The following is a 17,348-nucleotide window of genomic DNA, read 5'->3' as shown; positions in this document are numbered from 1 at the left end:
CAATTTGAGTTAAATAGGTGAGTAAATAATTGCTTACTACCCGTGTCAGCCACTAGAATTTTGAGCTCCATGGAACAAGTATTTCATCTCTTTTGTTCTCTGCTTTATACTCAACGCCCTTGCGTGACTGACATAGAAAAGAGGAGGAATGTATTTGTTGAATGGATGGGTGAACGAATGAATGAAAGGGGAAAATGCATGTCGAAAACATGAGTACAATACAGTATAACACGTACTATATTAGGCGTGCACAGGATGACAAGAGGATTTACAGGAGGAGCATTTAAAGCTAGGCTTGAGCGGGCTGATTTCCAGAAGGGAAATTAATCTTTTCAAATTCAGATACTTGCATGATACTGTCCCCCACTGGCCTGCCAGTAGCTTAACAGGGATTATTCTCGGAAATATCAAGATCATGCCAATAGTAGGACATCAAGAAGCTTGGTTAAATGACTCAAAGGCCGGCGCGGACAACGTCCAATTAGATCATCTCTGGCTAACAGCCAGAATGAATAAAAGGGATCAATCCCGGGTGCAAGAGCAGAACTGTGACTAAAGCCGGCTCCCAGCCTCCGCTTCGACGTTAGACCCCCGCTGGCCGCCGCTGGTCACGTGACCCGGGCCGCGGCAGCCTGGGCGCCTGGGCCGTCCTGCGCATGCGCAGTGCTCCGGGCGGCGGACCCGAGGGTGCTGACAGCTTCCGGTTTGGTTTCCCCGTCCCTGCGTGGCTAAAGCTCTTCAGGCTCCGCGGTGGCGGCTGTAGCAGCGGCGGGGTGGCGGGGGGCAGGGCGTGGTGAGGTAAGGTGAATGCCCGAACAGGGTTCCCCGGAGCCATGGCCTGCTCCATTGTCCAGTTCTGCACCTTCCAGGACCTCCAGGCCGCCCGGGACTTCCTCTTCCCTCGTCTGCGGGAGGAGACCCTCAGCTGCACCGTGAGGAGGGATCCCAGTAAGTGCCCCCGCCTCGCCGCTCCCTTCCCCGCCTCCGCGCGCGGGACCTGCTCGGCGGCGTCGGGCCTCCCACCCCCTCCGCCCCTTCTACCCCGCGGCTCCTAGTTGCCTCCGCGCCGCCTCTCTTCTCTCTACGCGGATCCCTTGCCCTCCTCGTCCTGAAGCCGCCTCCGCCCGTCCTGGCTGCGTCGTTGCTGTCTTCCTCTCGCCTAAGCCACTCCGCCCTCTGGCCAAACACTGCGTCTTGCTTCATCTGGTCTCTGCCTATCCCACTTCCCCACCCCCAACTAGTTGTCTCTCCTCCATCTCCCCTCCCTCCACCCCGGGGTCCCCTGTTACACTCTGCCTGCTCCGCGGTCGCATCCTCCTCCCCATTCCTTGCCAGCTGTCAGCGCTCTAGCCTCGTTTTGCCTCAACCCCTACGCTCCTGTATGCCTGGGACCGTGGCCTTCTGCTGCCTCCCCTTCCGATAGAGTTTATCATCGCCCACACTCTCCCTTCTTCCATCCCCTTTCCTCCCATTCACATTTAGAGAATAAGTGATTGACAAGTGAGGGACTCCTAAGGTGGCGGGTAGGCGGCTCTCAACTAAGGAAAATAACCTGTCAGGGAGTGAGAATCCGCACCAGGAACTAAAGTTACAGTAGCATGGCCATGAAAAGTTAATTTGCTTTATTGAGATGAGAAACCGTCCGCCTGTTTTTATCATCAAACAGTGTGACTTGCCCACGTAGTATAAAATCCCAAGTCTGGTTTATTGGCTACTGCATAGTTCCTCAGAATTTCCTACATTTCTCCTATGGAAACGGTGTGTTTTTTTGTGTTTGATTTCTTCATATTTCCACTCTGCTACAAAGCCATATGTCCAAAGCACATTTGGCTTTGTAGTATAGTGCTTTTACTTTGTGCTATACTGGAATGGTGATGAAAGGCCCACTAAATAAACTCCTTCCCTTTTTTAAAATTTAGAAGATATCAAATCAAACCTACTTATGAATATTTACTCTGTGCCAGTCAGTAGTGCTGCAAATCAAATAAGGTTGGTGGTCTCTGCCATCTAAGAGCTTATAATTTGCTGGGACAAATAAATTAACCCCTTGTTAATTTCTATATATCTCAATACAGCGTGATTGAGATATATATATATATATATTTATTTATATGGCACTAGGGGATACTTCGTTGAATTGGAGGTACTTAGGCCTACCTTTGAAGTAGTAGTTAGATGAATAAGGGAGAGGTAATAGCATATGCAGAGGAAGGGAGGCCTGAAATGGCATTACTTAGAGAGCTAAGAAAGGCTGAATGGCTGAAGAGGAGAATATGAGGGAAAGGGTTGGGGGGGGGTGAGCTGTAAAGGTAATAAGGAGCTTGATCACGAGCCTTCTGAAAGGAGTGGGATGCACCTGAAAGACATTAAGCAGAGGAATGACGTGGTCAGATTTGTACTTAATGTAATCAACAAAGTTTTTGAATACCTGTTTTGTGCTTTGACAGCAGTGTGGAGGAGAGATAGGCAGCAGGGAAATTGGTTGGGAGGCTATTCCAATAATCCATGCAAAAGTGATGCAAGCTTGAACTAAAGTAGCTTCAGCAGGACTTGAGAGCAGGAGGTAGATTAGAAAGATATTAAGGAGGTAGAATCTACAGGACCTAATGAAGATCTGGTGCTAGGGGTTGTAGCTGGTGAGGGAGAGGGAGTTGAGGATGCCTTTGGCTTTTGGCTCGGGCAAGGGTTTCTAATGAAGGGGAATGAAGGAAATAGGTTTTGGACCTTTTTCATCTTAAATGTTTGCAGTTTGTCCAGTTTTAAATGTATGCAGTGAGTCCAGTAGAACAGGTCTAAAACTTAGTAAGTATCCCTGGGCCAGAGGCATTAATTTGGGAGTTACTAGCAAAACGTGTCAGTCAGTCTCAAGGGTTATGAATATAGTGAAATGAATGCAGGACTGAAGATGTGACCATAGAGGAGCACTGAAGTTTAAGAGTCAAATAGAGATTAATGGGAAGAAGACTGAGAAAGAGTAACAGAAAGAGAAGAAACCCAGGTGAGAGTAATGCCCCAGAATTGAGAGCGGATTTGATGAAGGGAAGAGTGGTCCGCAGTTTCAAATGCAGCAGAGGTCAGCTAGGATAAGAATGGAAAAGGGCTCATTGGCTTTGGGAAGGTGGAGGTGACTGGGACCTTAGGACAGCTTCAGTGGAAGGGTTGGGGGCAGAAAGCATATTTACCAGATATTGAGGAGTTAAAAAGTGAAGTTGCCTATTTCAAGGAGCCAGGTTGTGAAGGATGGTGAACACAGGACTGTAGACAGGGGATGTAGAGCATGGACACATTTTCTCTATCCCATTCCCACTTGCCTGGTCCAGGCCACCATCTTCTCTCACCTGGGCAATGGCACTAGTCTTCTTTTAACAGGTCTTCCTGCTTCTACTTTTGGTTTCTTTTCTTTCTTTTCTATATATAATAGTTTGCATCTACTAATCCCTAACTCCCAGTCCTTTCCTTCCCCACTGCCCCCCATGGCAACCACAAGTCTGTTCTCTATATCTGTAAGTCTGTTTCTGTTTTGTAGATATGTTCATTTGTGTCATATTTTAGATTCCACATATAAGTGATGTCATGTGGTATTTGTCCTTCTCTTTCTGACTTCACTTAATATGATAATTTCTAGGCCCATCCATGTTGCTGCAAATGGCATTATTTCATTCTTTTTAATGGCTGAGTAATATTCCATTGTATATATAAATATATACCACATCTTCTTTATCCATTCATCTGTCAGTGGACATTTAGATTGTTTCCATGTCTTGGCTATTGTAGGTAGTGCTGCTATGAACATAGGGGTGCACGTATCTTTTCAAATTATAGTTTTGTCTGGGTAAATGCCCAGGAATGGGATTGCTGGATCATATGGCAACTCTATGTTTAGTTTTTTGAGGAACCTCCATACTGTTTTCCGTAGTGGCTGCCCCAATTTACATTCCCACCAACAGTGTAGGAGGGTTTCTTTTTCTCCACACCCTCTCCAGCATTTAGTATTTGTAGACTTTTTAATGGTTTCTTGTAATTTGTAGACATTTTAATGGTTTCTTATAGTTAGTTACCAAAAGCAGTCAGAGTGAACTTTTAAAGACATAATTTAATCATAACAGTCCTCTCTCTGTAACCCTCTTTGTCTTTCAATTGCACTTAATATAAAATCCGAAGTTCTCAAATGGCTTACAAGGCCCTTGAGGACCTGCTTCCTGCCACTTCTTGCACCTCATACTCTTCTCCCCTCATTTCTTACGCTTCAAACACACTTTTTGGTTGTTAAACCAGTCAAGCCCATTCGTGCCTGAGGCCTTTGCCCTTGCTCTTGTCCCTGCGTTGGATATTCTGTGCAGATCCTTGCGTGCTCGGTGCATCTTGTTCAAGTCTCAACATCTCAGGGAGGCCTTTTCTGACCATCTAATCTAAAACAGTCACCCCTACTCCCTTGTTCTCATTTGTTACTCGAAATCATTTCATCTTGTTTATTTTTCATCACCAAGTCTATACTGTCCAGTATGGTAGTCTCTAGCCAGAACTAGCTGTTGAAATGTGGGAAGCGCTACTGAGGAACTGAATTTTTAGTTTTAGTTAATTTTAATTAATTTAAATTTAAATAGTCAGATATGGCTAGTGGCTACCACATTGTATGGCACATTTATAAATGCTAAAAGTTAGGCACCAACAGATTGAATACTTGTCCAAGGTCACACAATGAAGGGTAGCCTTAGGCTATGAACTTGATCCAGACATTTGGGAATATAGCCATACCCCAAACATCTAGATTAATTTATAATATGCCTATGGGTTTGCAAATATGATTTAATTTATTACCCTTTTAAATAAAATTCATAGCATATGTGTGTTGGTATTATTGTGGCTACCAGCAATTCAAGTAGAAAAAAAATGGAGAAAGAACCTCTTAACCGGTGAGCCCCTTTGCCAAATCTGTATTTTACAGTTAGAATGGTGCTTTAATTTAGAAATGAAAATCAGAAAAATAGCTTGTCCTATTGTAGATGGTTTACTTGGAATTCTTGAAATGACTAGGACTACAGATTTCAGTAATCACTCCAGGCCATCTTTTACAAAACATCAGGCTTTGTAAAGAGCTCATCATTAAGAAAACCTGAACCTAAACTTTTGTGAGGGTGAAAATTTAGAGTAAAAATGAAGTTATGGTGGTGTTTGGCTTTGTTTTTCTTCACTTTATTAGTGTTGTAAATGATTACTTTATTGGGAAGTAGAAATCATGAGATCATTTTATTTAGCTTATATAGTTTTAATTTCTTATACCCGTTCATCTCTAGAGGGTATGTAAAACCAAAAAAAAAAAAAAAAAAGAAAAGAAAACTCAATTACTTGTCATGATTTGTCCTAGGCAACTGATAATTTTGAAGACTTATCTATTAGTTTAATAATTTTTTAATTTTAATGTGGATAGCTGCCATTGACATAGTGATACCTAGTACCTGGGCACCCAGATCTCAGTACTACTCTTCTATATTTGAATTGTCAGAGAATAACAGTATGACTTTACGTTACTTTGTATCATCAATTATAAAATGAAACTGTCTTCTGTTGCTTTAAAAGAGGTCTTGAACCCTACTATTTCCCAGTGTTTACATTAGTGATAAATATTTATAATTGGTTCTACTCAATCTAGTGCTATCTATTTAGACATAAAATTTGGTCTCATACTTTGAAATTTTGGAGATGGGCAATAGTATGGGTCCCCACCTGGCCTACAGTGACATAATTTCCAGGGAGATTGGATTTCTATACCAGAGCCATCTGATATTTATAATTGAGTTAGGCAAAAGAAAGGAGAGAAGGAAGGAAGGAAAGAAAGAAAGACATGTACAGAGAGGGAGAATCAAAATATTTGGAGGTAATTTAGGTATCATAATATTGTGGATCTATTAATTTACCTAATAGTAAAATAATTTTCTGTTGCCATATACTAATGAGGTAGAGCAGCTTTCCCTCTTGCCTCTTTTATCAGAAAGATAGAAGAAGATAAAGCATACAGAGAATTACCTTGGAGTCATCAATTAAAGTCACGTTTTTGTCCAATCACTGAGAAAAGTATGCTTTTTAGGATAACCTAAAATCATGGAATCACTTTGGGATATTATAAATGGTGTAAAGTACCCACTTTTTTATACTGAGTGAAAATGCTTTCTTTTGTTTGTGACCATAGTGGCGAGAGAAAAGTAATCTGAAAGTAGAATATTTATAGGAATTTCAGAAAATTTATAGAGGTATTGGATTTCATTAGCTATTTAAAATTGGAAGAGGATCTTAGAGATAAATTTTTGTCAGTGACAAAACTGACACATGAACAGTCTAATTCCTTTATTCAGCTAATATTTATTGAGCACCTACTGTGTACAAAATAGTCTTAAAGGTAAATAAAATGGGTCCCTCTCCTAAAGGAGCGTTCAGCCAGTAAATGAGTGTTAGAGGTGTTATGCTATAATTTGACACATGATAGTTGGAGAATGAAGGAGTGTTAGTTCACGCTGTTTAGGGGACTCAGGAAAGTCTTCACAGAGGAACTGTTATTTTCACCATGTCTTAATAGTTTAATAGAGGTCCATCAGGTGGAGAGAAAATGGTCAGGCAAGGGATGTGAAACAGCATGGGGTTCAGAAAGATGCAGACAGTAAATTCTGGTGGAAGAGTGGGATATGGTGGGATAAAGCTGCAGAGATTGGCAGAGGAGTTTAGATTTTATGCAATAGCAAGGAAGTAAGAATACCTTGGGGATTACAGGGAAATTTGCTAAAGTTTACTTGGGAACAGATAGTTTTAAGCAGGTCAGCTTCCAGATGCACCTATATAAGTGCCTACTTTCCCACCCTACCTTCTCCTGTTTACTAAACAAAGGCTCACCTCTCACACATTTTAAATATTATTATAGTAAGTTGCTCCCAAGGCATTTAAGAAAACCTCCCCTTTAAGGCACCGTAAACTCCCCCATCCATCTTAACAAGAGACTTCCAAATAATTTTTGCTATTTATGTTTAATAATTATTTGTCAACATTTGTGATAATGTATGTTGTTTTTCTCAGTTATCTGCTTCTAATAATAATTGCAATAAGTCAAGTAAGAAAACTTTTAATACTTAGAGCCTTTGATCCCAAGAAAACTGCTTTTTCTCAGTTCTTATCTGTTTTTGCAGAGAAAGTTTTGGACTGATGATACATATCTGTATTACATTAGAATAGCATTCTGTGGAGGAACTGAATGGAAATAAGAATTCAAGGAGAAAAAAGGACTTATAAAATTACTCTTAGAGAAGATAATCATATTTTTTAAATGGGTGTTTGTGGGTAGTATTTCCCAGTAGTATTTAGAATCCACTGAATAAATTTAAAAGGATGATATAAATCTATATTGAAACATCCATGTTTAATATATCAGAAATTACATTTTTTGTGCAAGGGATACATATTATTGAAAAACTCTTTTGGGGTGTGTATAATCAAAAAGTTTGAAGACATTCTATAGGGCTCTCCTTCCCAATCTTTTTTTTTTTTTTCATCATAGCATGCATAAAAATGAGACCTACGCCCTGAATAGTGAAAACAATTTTGAAGAAGGAGGAAAAAGTTGGAGTACTTCTACTTCCTAATTTCAAAACATATTGCAAAGCTACAGTAATCAAAAGTGTGTGGTACTGGCATAAAGACAGACAAATAGGATAATGGAATAGAGAGCTCAGAAATAAGCCCTTGTGTATATGATCAGATGATTTTTGACAAGGTGTCAAGACCACTCAATGGGGAAAGGACAGTCTCTTCAACAAATGGTGTTGGGAAAACTGCATATCCAAATACAAAAGAATGAATTTGGACCATTATCTTATACCACATTCAAAAATTAACAAAAAATGGATTAAAGACCTAAATATAAGACCTAAAACTATAAAACTGTTAGAAGGAAACATAGGGGGAAAACTTCATGACATTGGACTTGGCAGTGAGTTTTTGGATATAACACCAAAAGCACAGGCAACAAAAGCAAAAATAGACAAATGGGACTATATCAAACTTTAAGACTTTTGTGAATCAAAGGCTGCAATCAATGAAGTGAAAAGGCAGCCTACAGAATGGGAGAAAATATTTGCAAATCATATATCTGATAAAGGATTAGTATCCACAATATATCAATACAAAGAACTCCTACAGCCCAACAACAGTAAATAACTCAAGTAAAAACCAAGCAAAAGACTGGAATAGACATTTTTCCAAACATGTTATAGAAATGGCCAGTAAGCATATGAAAAGATACTCAATATCACTAATCATGAGAATCACCAGCTTGGCTACTATTAAACAAAAACAAAACAAAACACACAAACAGAAAATAACAAGTGTTGGCAAGGATATGGAGAAATTGGAACTCTGTACACTGTTGGTAGGATTGTAAAATGGTACAACTGCTATGGAAAACATTATGGAGTTTCCTCCAAAAATAAAAAAATAGAATTACTGTATGAGCAATCCCATTTATGGGTATATATCCAAAAGAATTGAAAATAGTGTCTAGAAGAGATATTTGCACACCCATGATCATAGAGGGACATTCATAAAAGACAAAGAGTAGAAGCAACCCAAATGCCCATCGATGGATGAATGGAATGGGGTATATACATACAACGGAAAATTATTCAGCCATTAAAAAGAAGGAAATCATATCACGGGCTACAACACGAATGATCTTGAGGACGTTATGCTATGTGAAATATTCGCCAGTCAAAAAAGATAAATGCATGATTCCATTTATATGAGTTATCTAAAGTAGTTAAATTCACGGAAACAGGAAGTAGAATGGTGGTTACTAGGAACTAGGGAGAGGGAGGAAAGGGGTCTTGTTTAATGGGTTTTACAGTCTCAGATTTGCAAGATGGAAAAGTTCTAGAGATCTGTTTTATAACAGTGTGAATATACTTAACATTACTGAACTGTACACTTAAAAATGGTTACGATGATAATTTTTATGTTATGTGTTTTTAACATAATAAAAATATATAAATTAGTATGGTAGTAAAGAAATGGGTCATAAAATGTAAAACAAAGCTGTTCATGGTGGGAGGTGACCTGCTAGAGGTTCCAGTAGTCCCAGGCCCTACTTGGCTGTCCTGAGAGCTGAGAGGATCAATATCTTGGCTCACCTGTAACCCATTTGCAGTTTACTGGGAATCTCTGCTATAGGCAGAGGGTAACCATTGGTGGTTTTAAGCAAAAGTATAGCATTTCAAGATTTGAGTTGCAGAGAAATGGATTTGGGGTCTCTGAAAAAGGTTGCGTAGTTCAAAGCTAGAGGTAGGTGACCATTTGGGAGATGTTCATACAAGTCCAGATCAGGGCCTTCAGAAGTAAAGACAGGACTAAGGCATTAGCAGTGGTGATGGAGTTTGAAACTTGCTAGCTATAGCAGTGGCAACCTATGCAAAGAATTTGAGCTGAGAAACAGGATAACCAGGTTAATATTTTAAACACCTTCCTTTGTCAGCAAAGAAGAGAATGAATGGGAATGGTGGGTGAAAGTGGAAATAGAATGACCAGTTGGGTGGCCTTTGCAGTATCTTCCAAAAGGGGAGATAATCTTTTCCTTAGCTTGGTATTCTTCAGATGTTACTTAATGGTCTACACAGTGACAATCCTGGAACTATAAGACAGCAAGTATTTTTGAGTGACTACTATGCTAATATCATTTGGGACTTTTGAGACCCTAAATGAACTTTCCTCATGAGAGGGAATCCTTGAAACTCTACGGTGTCTGCCATGCCATATTCCTCCTTTGAAAAGAAGACAAGAAACAGTCCCTTGAACACAGATCACTTTTCTTTGTATCATGTGAGCATAAGCCTCACATATAAATTCCTCAGAAGAGAGAATCTCAGGTCAGGAGAGAGATAATTACCCATGATCACATTGCCTCTTTTTATTTTTTTTAAGTATATAAAATCAGACGTATAAGCTACCTTCTGGCTACTCACATCCCACCTTCCAAATGTTAAAACTTTAGTATTATGCTGTCCAGTATAGTAGCCACTAGCTATATGTGGCTATGTAAATTTAAGTGTAAATTAATAGAAATTAAATAAAAATTCAGTTCCTCAGTCATACTAGTTACATTTCAGTGGCCACATATACCTACCTAGTGGCTACCTAATTGGACAGCACAGATAAAGAACACCTCCATCATTACAGGAGGTTCTATTATAAAGTGCTACCTTAGTGAGAATCTTCCAGACTTTCCGCTGAGACAATAACACACACATACTGCTTGGGTATTTTATTTATCTATTTTAAATTTTATATCATGGACTCATTCTTGTAAAATGTATATTCTGGAGCTTTTTTGGTTTACTTAGTTTAATGTCAACATCTTTTCAAGCTGTATATATAACTCTATAGCATTTTTTCCTAATGTCTGTACAGTATTCCAATGAAGACTCTACCAGGTTTTAGTTAACCATTCCCCTATCAATGAACATTTAGATTATTTCCAATATTTTTGCTATAAGAAAATGCTCCAGTAAGCATCCTTATATATGCTTTTACCCATGATGCCAATATTTCTGTATGTAAATTTCTGGAATTGGAATTGCTGAATAATAGAAATTCACATTTTAATTGTTGATCATAGTTGCCAAGTAACTCTCAAAATTGGTCAGGTTCATTCCTATCCATGGTAAACAGAAGTGCCCATTTACACACTTACTTGTCATCTTTCTGTGTTATCAGTTTTTTTGACTTTTGCTCTTCTGATAAATGAAATGTGGTTCTTGTGTGATACTAAGATAATTATCAGACTTTATCTGTATTTTTTTTTAAAGCAGCAAGTAATAGCAAAATTGAGCCTGTATTGCAAGAATTTAGCTTAAATATAAGGCAAGTTTTCTCACAGGGACAATAATTGAATATTAGACTGTTCTAATAGAGGAAGGAAGGAAGGAAGGAAGATACTGAATTGGTTTTAGAATATGCAGAAATTAGCTTTGGTGAGCTGTGTTTATGTACCTTCATCCTCATTTACATTCCCTCACATTATTTTATGCTGCTTTGGATATAATAAATCAATAACACATAATTATGAAGTGGTAGGAAAGAATTATGTAAGTTCTATCTAATATACATAATATATTATTGCCCTTAGTGACTTCCTTTGAAAAATAAAATGAGTAGAAATAAGAATAGGGCATATTAAATTTCTTCAAGTCTACAGATTTGTTTTGTTTTGTTTTGTTGTTGCTTTTGTCAAGATAGGTCTAAAAGATTTCTTAGGTTTTTGAGCAAAGGAAGCATGCTTAGTTTTTAAACTTTAGAGCAGGAGGATACACTCTATTTCTGCTTAAAAATATTTTCAGTTCTGTCCTTTTGTGAATTGATTATCAGAACATTCTTCTTCTTCTGTGATACAGGAGGCCACTTATTTGACAACAGGAGCCATTAGAATTCCAGAACTGGAAGGGACCTTATAGACCTAGTCCGATTTAATCATGGTGTTTTGAAAGAAACTCCTACTTATTGAAAATGGGATGGCCTCGTCATTTTAGACTGCTGCATATTTTTATGTGCTGAAAGGAATATGCTAATTTGAAATTTATATTCCCATTTCCATTTCCTTAGAAATAGAAAAAGATTAATAATTCTGAGGCATAGGAAATTAAGCAGCTTCTCTGTTCTTTAGTCTTTTTTTTTTGGCTTTGTATTGCTATGTGATGCTTTCTGTGCCTTGGCCAAGAAGAGCCAACTAAAATTTGTTGCGCCCCTTGAATTATTTACAAGTCATAGGTTCTAGAGGTTTGTGCTCTTTATAGAAACAAGTACATTATCTCTGTTTTTTTCTTGTCTTAGAAGAACGGAAATGAATTTGCTTCAGCGCCAGTAAGATCTTTTCTTAGACCATGGAGATTAAGTTTTCCTTTTCCTAACGTTTAAGGATTTCAGTTTCTCATTTACTTTTTGATCTTGACATACTCATATTGGAAAAAGTAAATACTGTCAAATTAATTGCCCACTTCTAGAATTCAGTTTCCTTTCTAGCTTCAGGTTCTTGTTAAATGAAAAACCAGTACTCAGTTTATGAGGACAGACTGTTCAGAGGCAAATCAGAATAATGTATATTTTAAATTAAATAGACCTATGGAAAGCAGAAGTTGAATTTCTCATTTAAGCTTTTGTTGGCAGAATAATTTATTCGTTGGAAATGTCCCTAAAAAAGACATCTGTAATTTTTTGATGATTGAATTACAGTGTTTCCTCTATAGTTTGAAGGTTTCAATGACTATAATTTGTCAAGTGAGAAACTGAACAGTTTTTTAATACTAGTATAATCTACTCTCCTCAGGGAAAAAATTCTCTCCAGAGGGAGTTGTAGTTCCATCTTACGAATATATTTTAAAGTCATTGGTTTTATTCACTCAGGCAAAACATTTAACTTGATAAGGGTAAGAACAAGAGTTTATGTTTATGTTACCAATTATTCTAGACAGTTCAAAATAGTCCTCTTCAGTGATAGGTATAAAAAAAAGTTAAGGATTGAAAAGTCAAGTTACTAATCAATGAAGAGGTAGTTGCTTTTTGTTACTGTTACTTGTAACTTCATCTTGCTTGTTTTTATTTCTCTCTATATCATGTAAGTTGGTTGGAGATCAGCTTAGGAATTTTATTTACATAGAGAGCAAGTATGATTCAAGGTGTGGTATGAAAAAAGAGTGAAAGGTAATTTCAGCAGATGAGGTCGACTAACAAAATAATCTAAACTGGCAAACTTCTTGAAAGACTTAAATTGAATCCTCAGTGCAATCCTTGATTATCTGTGAATTTTAAGGAAAAATGGTTAAGAATGTGAAAAGAATAGAGTTTAAAGGAAACTCACCCCTCAAGAATGGTTTGCTCCCTGCTTCCCCCCAAAAAAAGTTACAGATTCAAAACTAAGCAGAACTGTCTCTTGGACTTGGAAATGCCTTTTTTTTCAGTAAGTTGAACAGGAAATGAGGTGGGAAAGCCCAGTTAAAACATGAACCTTTGAAATATTTTGCTTATAGCTGATGCTGTCCTGATGTAATGTAGTCGTAAAATGACTGCTTTAGGAGCAAACATCTGGCACATGGTCATAGCACTAAAGTAACAAGACTAGGGAATTCAGACAGAATTCAAGAATGATGTGCGTGTTCTTTTCTCTCTCTTTTTTTTTTTGCCTTTAAAATGGTATGGTAATTTATCTGGGGACTCAGTGTTCTTTGTAATTATTTTTTTCTAGCCTACCAAAAAATTAGGTTGAAAGTCATACTTAATTGAATGAATGTGTTGGTTTTCCTTTATTGATGCAGGATCTTTTTAAAGTAATGACACAGTGTTGTTTTGAAATGTTGAAATATACATTGTATATGTGTGTGTGTTTATAAAATAAAAAGATCCATTAATCCATATCAGGCCAACTATTTTGAACTGTATTTCTAGAGGATCTTTTTTTACATAGTGAAATTCTGCCACTTAGACTTGAATTCGAACAAAAATACTCTATTTTTCCTATTCTTAATCAAAACTAAAGCTAAGAATTGTTTTTTAATTTTTTTCTTACTATCTAAAATTGAATGGAATGGAGAATTATCAAAATATATATATTTATAATTTTATATAGAAAGCTTATTTGAAAGATGGTTTTGATCTGGGATATAAAGTCTGAGTATATACAATTTATAAAACAAAGTGTTTTTGTATTTCTCTGGAAATGTAAAAGGTTTAGAATCAGCATCTGATTTGGTTACTGTATTTAAATATATTAATTTAAATCTTGATGCTTTGATCCCTATAAAGGGATATATGGGGAAGCATTTGGGTGAGACGGTCATTTTATTTATATTCTAAATGGATATAAATATTTACTTCGTACTTATAGTGTCCTTGAAGATACTTATATATGTGTGTGTGTAAGAGTTTGCACGCACACACAATATACGTATTCCCTGTCCTCCAAGGCTTAATGGTTAATTGTATCGACAAGATGTACATTTATGATAAACAAGTTAACAATGCAATAAATGACCCAACGCAGTTTATAATTAAGTTCTGAAAAAAATATATAATCAAATGCTATGGTTTCACAAGATCATTGGTGGGTTCGAGAAAACGTCATGAAGAATTAATCCGAGTCCTGAAGGAGAAGTTGGCTTTGGAGAGGTGGAGACAAATGGGAATGCATTTTAGTTGACAAATATGGGATAGGCAAAGGCAGAGAGTAAGAATGAGGAATGGGGATGCTGTATTTGGAGAGTAATCATTTTAACAGCCATTAAGGATGTAAATGTGGCAAACACTGTTCTTGTAACTGTATCAGTAGATACAGTTATTGACTCCATTTTGCTAAAGAGGAAGCTGAGAGGGAAGAGATTAAATCGCCCAAGGACATATGACTCTTCAGGGGTAAAGCTGGGTATCAAACCAGGCAACCTGATACCAGAGACCTAATAGTTGTTCTAGACTTGTGCTGTCTCAGACTGTAGCCAAGAGCCACATGTGCAGTGGAGCACTCGAAACACGTCTGGTCCAAATTGAGATGTGCTCTAAGTGTAAAATACGTGTCAGATCTTGAAGTCTTAGGACCAAAAAAAAAAAACAATGTAAAATATCTCATGAATAACTTATTATTGATTACATACTGAAATAATATTTTGGCTATATCATATTAGATAAAATGTATTATTAAAATTAATTTCACCTGTTTCTACTTTTAAACTATGGCTACTAGTCAGTTTAAAATGGCATGTGTGGCTTGCATTATATTTTTATTGGATACTGCTGCTAAAGACTGCCCGCCAGTGAGTGAAGAGTCTAACTGAAGTGAAAGAATAGAAACAAGGGTGAGGGCAGGCAAAGGAAAAAAGGAGATTTCCGATCAGATTATTAGACTGGCATTGAAATTTATCCTTGAAGCTAGTGTTCCTCAGAGCGTGATCCGTGGACAGTCTGCCTCACGTTTTCAGGATGGGGTCAACCCTGAAACTTCAGTCATCCCTAATTCATTATTTTAGTCTCTTCCTTGCAGAGATTTTAAGGCTACCTAGAGAGGGGAATCTGCAGAAGAGACTGTAACTCTGGTTTTACAAAGGCAATGAACATGGATGCCATTTTCTTAATATTCTGATCAGTGTTGCCGAATTGGACTTCAGCAAAATAAAGGATACAGGCAGTTGATGACAGTGTCATTTAAAGAATTGCTTTCTGGAGATTGGATGGTTGCTACTTATTTATTTAATATATGGAGGGGAAAAAAAACGCTTAAAATCACCCCATAACTTATAGCCTAGCCTTTGACTGAAGTGATTGCCACTTGGCTCATTAGGTGAACTGGGTAAATGCCAATGCCTATGTGATTTGGTGATTTGTGGGGTCTTTGGAATGTTTACATTGGACCCTGACCACCCTAAAGAAGTTGTATGTCCATACGCTATAGTACATTTTGTTAAACTGACTTACCTCTTAAGTCATACCAGAGCTTGGCACTTTCAAATTACCTTGGCCGATAGGAGATTTTGATCTATTTATTCTAAGTGACAATCATAATTGGATAACAAAAAGTAAATTAGTTTTATTTCTTCATGAGTACATAGAAATGTATAGATCTTAAGGTTTTACAGTAAATGTTCCGTATTGACATTAAACAGTGCATAGTTCTCAAATGATAGACACGTTGCTGTGATCATCCACAACCTTGATCAATGATCAGTTAAAATACACTGATGATGATGTGGATTGAAGAATACCATCCCTCATAGAACTGAATAAAATTCAGGACTGCCTGAATAAAATTCTGTACATGAACGGCAACTTTATCAGACATTCAGCAGCTATTTTTTCAGTATAAACTTCTTTTATTTTTAAAAGAATGTGCTTGATCTGCTTGCATATTTTGAGGGCATAAGAAATAACCTTGGTAAAGTGCTGAGATTCTGACACTTTTTAACAGTCGACAATAATACCTGTCAAATAGCAGCCTGCAAAACAGTATCAAATGATTTTCAGCATAAGTCAGGAGGCTGCAAAATTTATAGCACTGGCACTGAGTAGAAATAGCCACAAGGGTAGTACCAAATTTGCAGATATTTCCGTTTTTGTTTTTTTTAATGTTTCCCATTTTTAAGTTGACTAGAATTTGGAATGCATTTTCTTACAGGATTATAAATAGAATTCTAGACCAGCCTTCAGAAACATCTTTAACCTATCTGAGTCAGTTCTGTTTCACCTTCCTTTAACCTCCGTTTGTATTATGACCTCTTTGGGAAATGTATTCCTGTGATAGCGGGAGATGCCTGATTAAATTTTCTTTCTGTCTTGTTAATAGAAATTCCCCAGTCAGAGGCATTGAGAAATGGGTAAACTGTCATGAACACAAGTATTTTGTAAAAAGAAGGTATTTCTCAAGGTCTTTCTCTTCCTGGATTGTTTTGAATTGCGCGGTAAGGAGATAACTGGGTCTCTGCAGGGGCAGGAAATCCAAATTCCTGCTGTCTTCTCTTGATCCTATGAGTCATTTGTGAATTGAGTCAGGTACTTTTTATAACAATATGGAAGAGAAATAACACATTTTTCATAGTTTTCTTTTGTACAGCATTCAACAAGGTTATGTGCACAAACTAAGCTCTTTGAAGGCTTATTTGCTTTTGTATCTCCAGCACTTAATTAGCACAGGGCCCAACACAGAAGAGATGCTGTGCTGTGTTGAATGAATGAATGAATGAATAAATAAATAAATAAATGAGTAGCTGACCTTTATGAAGTACTATAAATTCTGCATGGTCTCCCAAAGATTTGTGGTAATTTGATAAATATTTTAATAGCAATTTTAACATTGAATTGTGGACTTTAGAGTGATAAGCTTTACTAGGTCTTTGCTTCTCTTACGAGAGACAGAGCATTTTCTAGACGTGTATAAATGGGATGGCCTAGTAGCCATCAGCCCACAATAAGACAGTTGTTTTTGGTGCAGTGGAAAAATTAGCAGAATAAAGAGATTGCCTAACGGAATTAGATTGCCGAAGAGCAAACTGTAACTTTCCAAGTTACAAAAAAAATTTACAGGTCTGAATATCAAGGGAATACTTCCCTTTTAAAATAATAAATATCTTGCTTTTGACCTTATTTGCAAGCCCCACTGTTTCCTAATCTCATCCTTTATAAGCCGTAGGAGTAAGTATAGCAGAATACTTGCTAGCACGGGCTTTGGAATTCAGGCAGACCTGAGTTCAAACCCCATTCCGACACTTAATCCTCTGTCATCTTGGTAGAGTTAAGTAAACGAGGTAATCTGTATTTCTCATTGTAAAAAGGGGGTGACAAAGGAT

At 37.4% G+C, this 17,348-nt stretch overlaps 1 protein-coding gene across 1 annotated transcript in view; it reads left to right on the top strand.

Moving 5' to 3' along the window:
* Window positions 1–665: 665 nt before the first annotated feature.
* RAB3GAP2 (RAB3 GTPase activating non-catalytic protein subunit 2) overlaps window positions 666–17,348 on the top strand; it is a 91,487-nt gene continuing 74,804 nt past the window's right edge. Inside the window, exon 1 of the mRNA XM_082394178.1 lies at window positions 666–948. Coding sequence (XP_082250304.1) covers window positions 834–948 — 115 coding nt within the window. The 5' untranslated portion in view covers window positions 666–833. The remainder of the gene's footprint in view (window positions 949–17,348) is intronic.

Source organism: Balaenoptera borealis (assembly GCF_965194805.1).
Source record: "Balaenoptera borealis genome assembly, chromosome: 1".
Taxonomy (NCBI): domain Eukaryota; kingdom Metazoa; phylum Chordata; class Mammalia; order Artiodactyla; family Balaenopteridae; genus Balaenoptera; species Balaenoptera borealis.
Note: the sequence above shows the minus strand (reverse complement) of the source record. Positions and strands in the feature narration are given on the sequence as shown.